General features: G+C 45.5%; 1 protein-coding gene across 1 annotated transcript in view; it reads left to right on the forward strand.

The window, feature by feature from the left end:
• Nucleotides 1–8680: 8680 nt before the first annotated feature.
• LMNB2 (lamin B2) overlaps nt 8681–14710 on the forward strand; it is a 37462-nt gene continuing 31432 nt past the window's right edge. The window contains exon 1 of the mRNA XM_041469404.1: nt 8681–9480. Within this exon, the coding sequence (XP_041325338.1) occupies nt 9244–9480 (237 nt within the window). The 5' untranslated portion in view covers nt 8681–9243. The remainder of the gene's footprint in view (nt 9481–14710) is intronic.

Genomic DNA, 14710 nt, shown 5'->3' on the forward strand with positions numbered 1-14710 from the left:
AATCGTCAGTATAAACTGTCAATGGCCTCCCTGGCCATGTAGCCTCAAACTGATCTCTCTGCCTTCCTCCATTCTGAGACCATTTAAGTGTCTGCAGTTTTCTAGCATTCCCACTCCAAACATGTTATAAAAATGCAAACCCAAGCAACAGCTGCATCATGGTTTATCAGCTGCTTCCTTATTACCCAGCAAATATCAGATTAATTCCATGTTTAAAGCTGAGTATGAGTCTCACATGTCAGACAGGTGTTTTCAGGTAGACTGTTCTCCAAGATAACTGCCAAACTGGTGCAAGACCTCAAGCAGTCCTTAAGGATGTGGCCACATGTGCCATGGGGGTTGCACACAACTGCACTGGGCTGGGGATCATCTCTGTTAATGGTGTGAATAAATCCCCAGATGATCATTTATGATGGGAGTATCACAGATCTGTCCACACTAATGTGAGAGACAGAGGTGGACACCATGCCTGTGAAACTGGGGCAATATTTCCTGGTATATTGAAGGAGAACTGGCCTGGTCTCCTTGGCACACAGGAAGGACTGTCAGTGAATCCATGCCACTTGTCGGTTCTCTACAGTTTGGGAAACCCAACATTTTGAACACAGCAGTTGTTTTTCTGGATTCCATGGGGCTATGCCTTTTGCACTTGAAGAAGCTCAGAGGTTCAGTCAGAACAGGCCCAGCCTTAAATTCCTGCATTTGGGCAGATTATCCACCAATGGAGGATATCCACCCAGCCCCCGAGCAATGGCTCTGATCTTTCCAGAGCACAATTTTCTGCATGCCAGCCTGTCACACCGCACTACATAGGGCCATGCTGAAGCTGATCTGATCTTTTTTGTACATTCATAATTTTTCCCAACAGTATAAAACAAATTAAATCCTTCAAATCTATGCTATTCTCATACTCAGAACTGGGGTTTAACAGTGTAGAAGAAGCCTGCAAATATCACCATCAAATAAAAGCTTTTCCTCATTTGCTGTAGCTCCTGCCCATTTACTCCATCCAAGCAAATCTCTTTCATGGCTGCCCAAAACTTATGATTCTTGCTCCTGCCCATCTACATGCATTCTCATGGAAAAGAAAGAAGTGATGTGATGCTGCTAGCCTTCAAAATTCAGTACAGGGCACAGGCTGCAGGAGAGTGGGGTAGGGCATGGTCTTTCCTGACTGTACCAAACTCAAGACAGCAAATGGCTTCCTACTGTAGGTTCATGGTTAGCTGGGGCTGTTCTTTAGGGACATGCAGCTCCAACACAAGTGTTAACTGAGGCAGTACTCGAGCACTTCGCTGTTGTCCCCAGCTGTGGACTGGAAAAACATTTTCCAATGAGACAGATATATTGAAAGCCCCTAAAAGGGCTCTGAAGAAATGTGTTTCCTGGGCTGTCGGGGTCCTCTCCGGCTAGCTATAGACCCTGGCCCATACGATATTTCATAGAAGAAGGTAAAAGACTAGAGAAGCGCTCTCCTCCACGTGGGAAATGTTGTCCTTTATTCCAAGACACACATCAGGCAGACAAACCCATGGGAAGACGTCCCTGGCCATGGCAAGCAGTTAGAACAAGAAGAGCTTTAAGGTCCCTTCCAATCAAACCCAAATCAGTCTGTGATTCTGTTATTCTGTGACGTGAAAGCCAGGTTCAAAGAGCTACTTCATGAAACTCCAAACATACAGACATTAACTGAAAAATCTCCATGGTCATCTTAGTTTTGTGGCAAGATCATTATAAAGCTTAATGAATTATCCTTTGTAAAATACTTCGAGATCTTGGGTGGAGCACACTTTGGAGTAGCAGAAAGCATTCTGTGGCAGTCATATTTTCTGAAAAATCACTTCGCCCAGGATTTTTCTCCTGGGAAGCTGAGAAGCCTCAGAGAAAAAGGAAAACAATATTATCTCATTTGCTTCTCCCGTGTTTTGATGCTTTGGAATGTGGTTGGAGATTGTTTATCCAACAGGTGGTTGTTTCATTGGTTTCATGTGAATTGTTTTGACTCAATGGCCAATCAGGGTCAAGCTGTGTCGAGGCTCTGGAGAGAGTCACAACTTTTTCATTAATGTCTTTTAGCCTTCTGTAAGTATCCTTTCTGTATTCTTTAATATAGTTTAGTATAGTTTAGTTTAGTATTCTTTAATATAATATAGTATCATAGAATAATAAATTAGCCTTCTAAGAACATGGAGTCAGATGCATCATTCCTCCCTTCATCTGGGAGCCCCGCAAATAAAATAGCATTCCTTTCATCTCCTTGATTAATCATGTAATATATCCAAGAGAGACTGATCCCATGCACATATCTCATTATCTCCCTAGGTCTGTCTTCTTCCTTCTCACATATGTTTTACTTTGCAAACTTAACCTTTGACAGAACCTCTGGCTTAAGTAATCAGCACTCCCAAACACATGTAGCATGTTACAGTGCATGATGGGATAAGGAGATAATTCTCTTTCAAAGTGGAACCAAAGGTTTCTACTTTTACCTTTCTACACTAAAAACTGAACTACAGTGGGAGCTGGTTTGTTTGTTTAATAGCATAAGACTGAACTATTTTTCTCCAGTGAGACCATGACAAAGGCTGAGCCAGCCTGGAAGACATGAAGAACAGACAGGTTACTGCAGCTGCTGGAGGAAAATATGTAAATAACACTATGGTGGTGGGCACCTAGCCAGCTGCAGTTGGGCCGTGGATACGAAAATTAAGCACCAAATGGTTGTCTTGAAAAAAACCCTGGGTTTGTTTTCTTTAGCAGATGAGTGCCAGGCTTCATATAATAACAATGCAGGGGTGTGAGCATTGCATGCTCCCCTCCCACAGCTCCACCAGCATAGCAATGATTTAAGTGATTCTTGGAGCAGAGCTGGGATTGCTTCTGGCTGATAATGTGAGCTTTTTGAACTCAGAGGAACTGCATTCAGAGCCAGCCCCTCCCTCCTTCACTGTCGTCTCCACACTGCCAAATGGCTAAATGATGAGCGGCTGGCACATGAAATGAGGGAACCTGAACTCCACAGGTTGCTGAGAATTTGGGCTACCCTGACAGTTGGATCCTTGGAAGAATCTAACGAGAATAAAATCCAGCTCTGTTGTGAAAGACAAAACTCACAGTGTTAGACATTATTGGCCCAATATTTCATTAAAAGTGATGTGAATAATCCCTTCCTTGACTTTAGAATAATGTTACTATTTATCTCTTTAAACAGCAGCTGCTCTGCACAAGGCACACCCATGGTCTGGCTCCAAAGGCTGCCACAATCTGGAAGGAAGCAGTGGCATTTTTCTACCTGGCCAGCTCATCTGTTTTCAGTGGTGCTTTCATGGTATTCAGCTGCCAAGAAATCTGTTTTCCTGTAAGTTTGGAAGAATTTCTGAATCCTGGGGAGCCAGTGGGAGTGAGACACAGTAGGTGATGATACCCTGAAGGCTGGTGTATCCCACCATACACCTCCTCCTGTACCTGGGGAAGACTGTGAATGACCTGTACTACAAGAAGCCACTCTGTGGCTCCTGGGTTACAGACAGGGCTCTTTTTAGCATGTGCTATGCCTTAGTTTGAAAAATAGGTGTCTGCCAAGGAAGGCGAGAACCTCCCTTGGGATGGAGAGTATGACCTGCTTCACTCCAAATTATTATTATAACTTTGAAATTATGGGACTTTCAGGCAAAGATATGGGAAAATGAGTAACAGTTCTTTACTAGTATACATATATAAAATAAGGCAAACAAACAACAACAGCAGCAGCATAAACAAACAGAAGCACAGCCCCAGCCCCAGCCTCAAGCACAGCCCCAACCCCAGCCCCCAGCACAGCCCCAGCCCCAAGTACAGCCCCAGCCCCAGCCGCCGGGCAGTGGCCGCTCGGCTCCCGAACAGCGGCGGGAGAGGCTCCCTCGGAGGGGGAGCAGGCTCGGGGATCCCAGGGTTTGTCCCGAGGCACCCGAGTAGATGGTGAGGGTCCTTTGTGAGGTGAGGCGGGTGTCAATAAGGTCCCAGCTCAGTGGCTGCGGTCACGAGCAAAAGCCTCACCCCAGGGCAGAAGAAGCAGGACGGGGCTGGGCTCCTGCAGTGGCAGCGAATTCCCACCCCAAGCAGCAGCTTCAGCCTTCCTCTCCGAAGCCGAGAGATCAATCGAGCTTGCTGCTGCCCCGGCCCTTTCTTTTACCAGTCCAATTCCTGCAGTATCTCTGCCCCTCCGAGAGAAATTCTCAGATAAGAGAAACACAGCCAGATGCCCTTCTCTCCCCTGAGCTTGGCAATTTCTTTTGCCCTTCTTAAGTACCTGATCATTATTGTTTCTTAGGGAAAAAAAAAAAAAAAAAAAAAAAGTGGGGGGGGGGGGAGAATTCCCTAAGAGAAAATAAAAACAAAATGATAACCCAACATGCTATTATAAACAAATCACTGTACAAAAATGACAAAGTGGAATGGTGGAAAGTCGGGAAGCGCTGAGCACTGACCCCTCAGCATCTTCTTTTACCCCTTTTCTGTTGAAATGTTGGGAAATATGTAGTGTTTTTTTGAATTAAATTCTCATTTCTTTCTGATCACATAAGACCAGGGTCTGGTTCCAGTACAAGAGAGTCTAAAGGGCCACGCTTAGAAGTTACTCACCTTCCTGCCACAAAAGAGGGAACAATTCCAAGCACAGACCAGAATTCTCTGTCCAGACTTGGTTGACACTTTCCCCAGTGTGATACAGCTTGAATTCTGCCTCAGTAAGGAGGTAAATGCTGTAGCAAAAGAATATTGTTTTTCAAAACTCCTGTCAAACAGTAGATGCTGGATTCAGAAAAAACCACACCCTTTACACATTACAGCATGATGTCTCATCTTGAAAAACCCTTGTCCTACAGTCAGTCTGCTGTTGGCTTTAAGCTCACAACTGTGGGCCATGTTCCTCTTTACTCTTTTTTACATCTCAGCAAACTCTCGTAGTGCATGAGGAAGGTTTCATCCATGACTCATGGTATGCCATTCATTTTCTCTACTTGCTTTAGTGCTTTCTGTCCTGACACTGCTGGAAACAATTTTATTCAATGAAAGATGAAATTCAGGAGCAGAACTCTGTGGTGAGATATGAGTACTTCTTCCAGACTTGGACTCATTGCTAGCAATTTTTTGAGCACTAATGCTGAGGCCAAATTGAATTTGGACTGATAGGAAAATGTTATGTGATATATGTTCAATCCTTTCTCCTTCCTGAAATTAATGACAATATCTGAGACAATTAATGAAACACTGTCTGGCTTTTTGAGCAAGGTGAAGAACATAAGGCAGAGGGGGAGTTAGGTGACTACAGGAAAGCTAGAAATAATCCTATTCAAGACATACAAATAAAAGAGTGTAAAATGAGAAACGGGAGAGCATGACAGCAACTGCTGAGAAACAAAAGCAGTTAAGAAGTAGCACTGGAAATCCCATATCTCCAGATTCATGAAAATGTCAGAGTCATTATGAAATCCCAGAGAGAATCAGAAAATTTGTTACACCCAAATGTACAGGAAACTGGTCAACGAATGAGAAGGTGCCCTGCATCAAAGGGTACACAGGGTTTCCCTTTGTCTTTATTATGTACTAGAAGCAATTCCTTAATTTATCTGGTGGAAGAAACACTCCAGACCTAAACAGAGCCAATCTCTACTGTCTGTGTCTGACATCCCAAAAATTTATTTTTATCCTATGCAGACAGTCAGACATGTTGCAAGTGTCTTTGAGCTAGAGCTTCAATAGTGAACCCAGGGCTCTTCCAAGTTCCTGACTTTTTATCAGGGTGGGACCTGTACCTGCAGCAGCTTCCTCCTCTGCTCCACCTTCCACAAAGGAAAAGCCTGGGAGAGTGGGCAAGGCAGGAGCTGCAGTGCAGTCTGAACAGGTTTCCAATCTGAATGCCCAGGAATGCAGCCCTTTTTTTTTTTTTTTAAACTGTTTTTCCATCCAGATCCAGATGAGGCTGGCACATCCCTATACCATCCCTTGGTCAAACACTAAATTATTTTGTCTTGGAATAACAAATCCATTCTACCTGCTCAAAACAGAAAGAGTTTATTGTAAAATTGTTTTGGGTAGCAAAGATCTGTCAAGGTCTCTAATAAAAAACTAATTGCTAAACATTAAGAGATGAGTCACCATATTGACCATGGTTCAATACCAAATCCCTATCATAGGAGGGATCCAAGAGGACCAGTATTTAAATAGATGTAAAACCACAAGTGAAACATGTGTTGCACTCCCTGGAAAACACAGCTGGTGAGTGGGCACTCAGCTTTTCCACTTCCCTTTCTTCCTTGATGCTTCCTCTCCCCATCTCACCTCCAAACCATTCTCTTCATTTTAGAAGAGATAGGAAAAGTGAACATACATATTCCCTTAACAAATGGAGATTGGTGTCAGGGATGGAATTGTGCAAATGTCCAGGTTACTGCTAAAGAAAGGGACTTTCTAAAAAAGGTAGAAAATATCAGGTATAATTATCAATGAATATTTCAGGATGTATATTTTGAAAAAAACCTTTACTGCAATACAGTTGATAGCAATACTATGAAAATACCCAGTAACACTAGAAGGAAAAAAAACCAAACCAAACAAACAGGAAAAAAAAACAACAAAAAAAGAGAACAAAACAAACAAAAAAAACCCCACACACAAAACCCCCCCCCAACCCAAAAAAACCACAAACCTCAACGACAAAAAAAAACCCAAACCAACCAACCAACCAAAAAAAAAAAAAAAAAAAAAAAAAAAAAGCAAACTAAAAAACCCCAACAAATTCCAAAGCACACAAATTCTTGAAACAAATTTTCTAAGCCATTTTCTCAACTTCATGAATAAAGGGGATTTACATCTGGTTTACATTATCAATCAAAATTAGGCAAAAAGCTTAAAAGAATTTGTAAAATATGAAAGATGCACAGATGATCACATCAAATAACAAGAGAAGTGAGAAAACCCAAAAATGCTTATGCAGAGGCTTTCAGCATTCTTAAAATATTTTTTCCTGTCTTAACACAAACAGAGTTTATAGCTGGTCTTCCACAAATTTGCTAGTGTTGGAAACTGAATAAAACCAAAAAAAAAAAAAAAAAAAAAAAAAAAAAAAAAAAAAAAGCAAACTAAAAAACCCCAACAAATTCCAAAGCACACAAATTCTTGAAACAAATTTTCTAAGCCATTTTCTCAACTTCATGAATAAAGGGGATTTACATCTGGTTTACATTATCAATCAAAATTAGGCAAAAAGCTTAAAAGAATTTGTAAAATATGAAAGATGCACAGATGATCACATCAAATAACAAGAGAAGTGAGAAAACCCAAAAATGCTTATGCAGAGGCTTTCAGCATTCTTAAAATATTTTTTCCTGTCTTAACACAAACAGAGTTTATAGCTGGTCTTCCACAAATTTGCTAGTGTTGGAAACTGAATATTAAAGAGAGAAAAAGTTCACTCTAAGTGGACGGTTTGATGCTCAGGGGTCTTTTTTTGGTTTGGTCGGGGAAAGACGGTGCTGTTAGAGCCGCCACGGACCGCGTGGGGCAGCAGCCGGGGCAGGAGAAGGGGCTGGGGCTGGGGCTGGGGCTGGAGCCGGTCCAGCGGCGGGTCGGTTACAGTTTGCAGCCAGGCGCCAAAATTCAAACCACGCGCTGTGCTGCGCTGCAGCTCCCGAGCGCGGCTGGAACAAAGCGCAGGAGGCGGACGGGGCAGGATCCATCCTCCCTGCGAGCAGCGCCCACAGCACCCTGGGATTTGTAGTCTCTGCTCTCGCTTCCTTTCCCGATTCGGGCAGAAAGCTGAATTTCGCGCTGAGTCGCCCATCATATCATCAGATCCCACTGGCAGCGCCCTGCCGGCAGCGGCCCTCATACCTCACAACCTAGAGAGGCTGTGCCTTTCAGAAAGTGCACGGGAGTGATCTGTCTTCATTTTAGCTGTTACTCATAAACACCCCCGGGGAACCCACTGCTGCCCACCACTGCACGGACTGCTGTGGAAATTCCCACCCTCGGCTCTCGGTAGGAGGCGGAGGTGAAGGGACACGCAGCCTGTCCCTGGAGAGGCGATGCCCGAGGAGCTGGGACAGGCATTCTGCTCTCTCACACAGCCAGGACAAATAGTTTTGCATCAGATGGACATTTTGAGGAAAGTGCATTCAGGTGAAAACCTGTGATTTATGCAGTGATTGCTAAAGAGACTTACAGCTATTTGCCCACATGGATATTGAGCATCCAGAATTCCTGAGTTTATTCCAAGGTTTTCCATTTTGAGGTGTATTTGATACTAGGATTTCACATGAAGATTGTTTTAGTTCTATTTTGAGACCAAATAACTACTACCTACTGTTTCACCCTGGGTCCCTAAGTTTCCACATTGTATGCTGTATTTTCTTGCTGTCTTTCCTGTTTCTCTATCCAGACCCATACTCCCACCTTTGCATAATGCTCTTGCTACTTTTTCTCTTTAGTCTTCATATAGATGACAGACTTTTCAGTCTGTTTTTTCAACTTCTCCTTTTTCTCAGCCCTCCCTTCAGCTCCCTCAGCTGAAGGCACAAGACCAGGAACATCTTTTAGCAGGAACAGTGATCTAGTTTATACTAGTTAATGAACAAGAACTGACAGAATTTGGGGTTTTGGGGGAAAATACAACTCCAAATACTCAGGAACAGAAAACTTCTCAGTGAATTTTAGTTTGTACAAAGTCTGACTACGTAGCCAAAAAACATCACTCTTCAGGCACTCCTAAAAATATCAACCTTGGGGATGTCCAATCCATGTTTTCTCCATTTCAGCACATGCCTGGACCATGGCCTGTGCACAGCCGACAGCAAAGGGCAAAATCACGCACAGCACAGGCAGCTGTGGACGATATTTGAGGGAACTACAGTGAAAACACAAACACACCCTTTCAGGGAACCCATCAGCCCAGAGACCTGAGCCCCGCGGGGTATCCGGGCTGTTGCTCCGCCAGGAGGGAGTGAGGGTCAGTCCTGTTGGTCGCTCCGGTCCCTTCCGCAGTTGCCACCAAAACCTCTTCACTTCAGAACCGGCCCCACGTCCGGTTCTGTCCCTGAGGCGCAGCCCGAACCGCACCCGCGCGCCCCGACCGGGCGCAAAATGGCGGACACGGCTGCACCCCGCGGCCATCTTGGCGCCGGGACTGCATGTCCCAGGCGGCGCCGCGGCGCGAGGGGCCGCCCGCCCGCCATCTTAGCGCTCCCTCCCCCGGTGCGGCGGGATTGAATGAGTCGCTGCCCGCCCGCCCGCCAGCCCAGCGCCATGTCAGGCACTCCGAGCCGCGGCACCCCCGGCGGGACCCCGCTGTCGCCGACCCGCATCTCCCGGCTGCAGGAGAAGGAGGAACTGCGGCAGCTCAATGACCGTCTGGCTGTTTACATTGACCGTGTACGGGCACTGGAGCTGGAGAACGACCGTCTGCTGCTGAAGATATCGGAGAAGGAGGAGGTCACCACCCGGGAGGTACGGCCGGAGTTGGGGGCGAGCAGCGACTGCTCGTGTGACGGCCCCCGCCTCCGTCCCGGGGCGGGTCCGCGGCCCGGGGCTCGGCCGGCCAGCTGCCGCCCGTTCCCTGCGCGGCGCGGGGTGCGCTGTGGCGGCTCCGTGTGGCCGCCGCGCCATGCCCGTCCGCCGCGCGGGGAGCGGGGGCTGTGAGGACCCAGCACTCACCCGCGCGGCCCTTCGGGGAGGCCGGGGGCACTCTGGCCGCGGTGTCGCGCTGCGGGACTACTGGCGACACATTCAAGGCGGGATTCGGCACGGGGAGGAGCCCGTGCCGGTGGCGGGAGCGGAGCGGGGCGGACGCGGCGCTGCGGGCGGTATTGGCGGCTCCCGTGACGGCCGGGCTGCAGCGCGGAGCCGCTGCGGCTCCTTGGGCCGCGGGCGGGGCTCGGCCGGGGTCGCGGGCGGTCCGAGCCCTCCAATGCCCCGCGCCGATGGCACATGCGTCCTCTGGTACCGACGTGTTGGGTGTCCCCTACGGCCTCTGGTCTTGACTGCTGATGTAATGGGATGGGAGATTTGAAAGGGTTTAGACTGGCTTTGCCTCTGGCCGTAGGAAATCTTTTACAGACTCCGTAAATACTCGGAATCAAGTCCTTGTAAGCGACTCTGATTTGTTTCCTCCAGTTGTGGAAGCAAAACTGCATGATTTTTTTTTTTTTTTTTTGCTAAGCCTTGCTTTTCCCTGTTCTGTGGTGTCTGCTTTCCGCGGTACTGTCCTTCCGGAAGGATGTAGTCGGTGACACCCTGGGGACAGTCCCGTCCTGTGCAAGCCCAAACCCCCTCAGCAAGCTGCGGTGTCCCACCATTGAGATGATGTTAAGGTGCTGTGGGAAACCTATCAATGACCAGCCTGGACTGTAATTTCTGGGATGTGATGGATCGCTGTGCCACTGTGTAGCTTTTAAATTTTTTTTTGTCTTTTTTCCTTTTTTCACCCTTTGAGATGCTGATTTGATGGTGCTCGGGGTGTTGGGAGGAGGATTTGATTTAATTTAGTTTAAGTAGAGCAGATGTTATGATGTCTTATTTGGGGATGGTTTGGAGTACCTGCAATCAGTGTATGTATGCCCAAAGCAGAAGTACCTTTAAAGTCCCTTTGTATCACTTAATGATATATTGTAACTTCCATGCTTTCAAAATCGCTAGCTATTTCTAAGCATGAAACATCGCTTACCGTGTGAAATCATGCTATAAACAAAATAAACACATCTAATTTAGAGAACTTCTAAGCTGTAGATTGCTGGAGGCTAGAAGGAGTATCCCTTTGAAATGCGAGAGGCAGAATGTAATTCTATTGATGGCACATATGTAGCAAGAATAAGAGGACAAGGAGACAACATAGATATAATTTCATTATACTTTTAACATCAGCGTAAAACAGTTTGTAACTGTGTACTGTGTGAGCAATTCTGAAAAGTATTCTGATGCAGTAATCAGAAAATAAACTTGAGAATATTGATAGGAACCTTTTGATTACTTTGAGCTTTCTGCCTCTGGTTTTTTCATCCAGACTTCAAAAAGGTCTTAATCCTTAGACATAACAAACTTCTTCAGGATTCATCAGGCTCTTCTTTGGCACTGATGCTTTGGCTTGTCTCTGGACCACTTTTGTTAAATACTTTCCTCATCCCTTTAGAAGGTCTATTTATTCTTTATGTGTGTCCACAAAAGGAAACTTTGTAGTTTTGTTGTTTTAGTACTGGGTAGTGGACATTGGTTTAGGACTGTAGAAGCCACATAGTTGTCAGATTTTCTATTTACTGGAATGGGAGAATCCTCTCCTTTCACTTTCAGGACCAGCCTAGTAAATTGGATTTTCTGCTGACAATTCATCAAATTCCAACAATTATTAATTGTTGGAATTTGCATTCATAAAATTATTAGGCTTAGTGTGAAATAAGATATTAATTAAAAATAAACCCTCCAAATCCCACAACCTCCCCCAAACAAAACCCAAAGTGGCTCTAACTTCTGTGTAGAAGCACAGTTAAACATAGTCCAGTGTAATTTACATACTGTTCTCTCTGCATTATTAAATCTTTATCTATGTAAGCATCTAAGCTCTGCATGCTTCTAGGAGACTATTTTCTTTTTCCACAGTGTTCAAAATGAAAATTCCTGTTTGTTGTCCTCAACGGTGTGTAAATTTGAGTCTGATCTTATTTATTATTTATAAAAGCTAATTCAGTATTCTATTATTTTTGGCTTTTCTTTGGTAATGGCAGAAAACATCACCTGCCGCTGTGGTAGGCGGTATCATGCACATTGTGGGAAGCAGACAGGAAGGACTGCTCACCAGTGGGCTCTTGGTTACTACCCGAGACTTTTGCCTAGAGAGCAGATGATAGGGGTCCATGGTCAAAGCTGGATTTCTCAAGGTTAAGGATAGCTATGGCAAGCAGGATACAGAACCATGGTTATCATGAGAGAGGTGTTTGTTCTTTGCTCGTCACTCCAGTATCCCACAGGGACCATACCTGAGCTGGGTGAGACTGTTATTTACTGACATGACATGTCCTGAGTAATGGGTGACCATTCCTGACACCCCCTGCCCCAACCCTGCATGCATGGGAATGGTTTTGAGCTGTGCTCAAAGTTCTGGTTTAGGGTAGTGTCTTTTGGATGAGAGAAGTTCTGCTGATGCTGATCAGGCAAGGACTGTAGTCATTGTTCTGCCAGAGATTCTTTAATCATCAGCTGATCAGGATGTTCTTTTTCCTTGTTGTTTCAATCACCACCTTGAACAAGATCGCAGAAAGCAGGTGTTTGCTGTTTGTGTGACAGTCTCAGCATGGTCTTAGAACAATATAATTCCTGTTCTTTTTGATGAACACAGGGTTGCTATCTCTTAACAGCAGAGAAAAGGAGCTTTGCAGTTGATTAATCTTCAGTTCTTTATTAATTATAGCCTTTTTCCTAACCCTGTCCAATGCTGCTTTACTTGTATGCAGTAGGCACATAGACAAATAAAAAGTGTATACTGTAAGCCCTCAGACAAATGACAAAAAAAAGTTTGCAGATGTGGCTGAGGGAACCTCTAACTGTCCTCATTCCTTCTCTGTTTGCTTTCCTCCATCACTGCCCTTGTGTAAGTTAGCCTGTGACAGAAGAGAAATTGAGCTCATCACCTTGTTTTTCTACATCCTTAGTACATGACTGATGCTGTTCTCACTGTGTTGGGTCACTGTTGCAATAATCTGATTTGTGAGGCTGGGAGGGGACATACTGGAAGAGTTGATAGAACAGTCCTAGAGCTCTCCTCAATTGCGTTGTACTAACTCCCTACTCTCTCCTGCAGTGCGTATGGTTGTAGCCTTCTGGAACACATGTTTTGGTGGGGACAGGAGGGATTACTGTGCTCTTCAGAGGACACCCCACTGTGCTCACCCCCTCAAAGGAGAATTAGAAAAATAAGATCCTTGGGAGCCTCAGCTGCTGAGAGTGATTGCCCTTGTAACAAAAGGAGGATCTATGGGGTTCCCTCTTCACCCGTGTCTGCCCATCTCCGTGGGTGTGAGTGCAGGTGCGCTCACACCCCCAGAGATGCAATCTCACGTGGTTTCCTCTTACCTGCCAGTATTGGAGCTACCATGCCCTTTGTGTGCACCATGTGTGGTGACCAGAGCTACTGTCATGACCAGGATATGAGGGTTTGGTGTTGCCTAGTTGTCACCTGCAAAATACATGCTTAGATGCTTCTGTGGACGTTGGGTCACTCAAGTTGCATCCTCTGAAATACTGGGTTAAATGGTTTTCTAGCACTGTAAATGTCATCTTGGAGGTGACATAACACACATCTTCATTGTTCTTGAGAACTTGACTCTTGATACTCTTGGTGGGCCTGAACCACAGCTGACTGGCAGTCCTTTGTCAATCTATAACTGGCTAAATAAGAACATATTGAGCCACACTTGGTTGGAATACACTTGTGCTTTGCACATTAATGTATTCTTATGAGATTAATATTTCATCAGCAAATTTGTCTAGGGTCACTTGTCGTTGGCTGGAACATGTTTCTTGCCTAGCATCTTGGTTCAGTGCCTTCTTGACGTGTTTCAAGTCTTCACTGAGTGACATCTTGCAGCTTTTCTCAAGTGGGATTGCTTTGGGAGGGTCTGTGTCAGTGTGTCTGCCCTTGACCCACTGCCTAGTGAGCTTTGAACACTCCCAGCACAGGTAGGTGAGAGCATCCAGCAGTTGTGTCTTTCAGAGTCTGCTATGGAAGCACCTCTGTTTTCTTTTTCAATTTTCTTGTTCCCTGTGTTGCCCAGTTACAAACTTGCAGGCCCTTTTGCCAGCAAAAGGGGGTAAAAAAGTGAAAGCACATTTGTAGTGCAGTAAGAGTGTCTAGGTTGGCCTCTGTGCAGAAAGATTTACCCTTGGGAGCACATGGGCATGAAGTGAATTGGGCTGCAGCATGTCCTTTTGTTTTCTGCTGAACATTTTGGGGTTTTTCCGTTGCCTTCAGATGGGGTTTCCATTTTCACAGTTGAGGGACCCATTTGCTGGCCTAACTTGTCATCTGGGAAGGTTCATTGCTGCTTCCCAGGGCTTGTGTTCTGGACATGGTAGAGAGACTGCTGAAGCACACATGGCCAAATGAGTTTCATGCCTTCTGCTCTTCAACGAAGGGACCAGTGCTAGTGGCAAGAGGGACCTGAAGAGTATCAAACATAACTACATGGCTCTGGGTGATTGTTGGAGGTTAGGGGTGGGTTTTGTTTGAGTTTTTTTTTGTTTCACTTTTTGGTTTTTTTGTTTTGTTTTGTTGGTGGTGGTTTTTTCCCTTTTCTTTCTCTTACAGAATTTTTTTCCCATTTGCTGCTTAAGAGACTGGAACTATAGATGCTTGAGAAAGACAAAGGATGTGGCCAAGACGTGGGGAAGGGATGCAGCTGGCTGCAGTCCCTAGGGTGGGGGGCTTTCTCTTAAAAAGTGCAGAGACACTATGAGATTTTGGCTGGGGGCTCAGCTCCTCACTCGCTCTCGGTGTCAGAAGGCAGACAGTTGGGCTGCTGCTACTACAGGGAGAATTCACTGCCACCATGGAGTTCTGTCCTGCACTGCTGCGACTACCATGGATGAGCCTTTGCTTATAAGAGCTGCCATTGACCTGTGACCTTTTCAACACCTGACCTTACTGGGAAGGACCCTCATCATCTACTCAGGTGCCCCAGGGGAAACCCGG

This window comes from Pyrgilauda ruficollis, unplaced genomic scaffold, assembly GCF_017590135.1.
Source record: "Pyrgilauda ruficollis isolate IOZ18807 unplaced genomic scaffold, ASM1759013v1 scaffold232, whole genome shotgun sequence".
In the NCBI taxonomy this organism is placed as follows: Eukaryota; Metazoa; Chordata; class Aves; order Passeriformes; family Passeridae; genus Pyrgilauda; species Pyrgilauda ruficollis.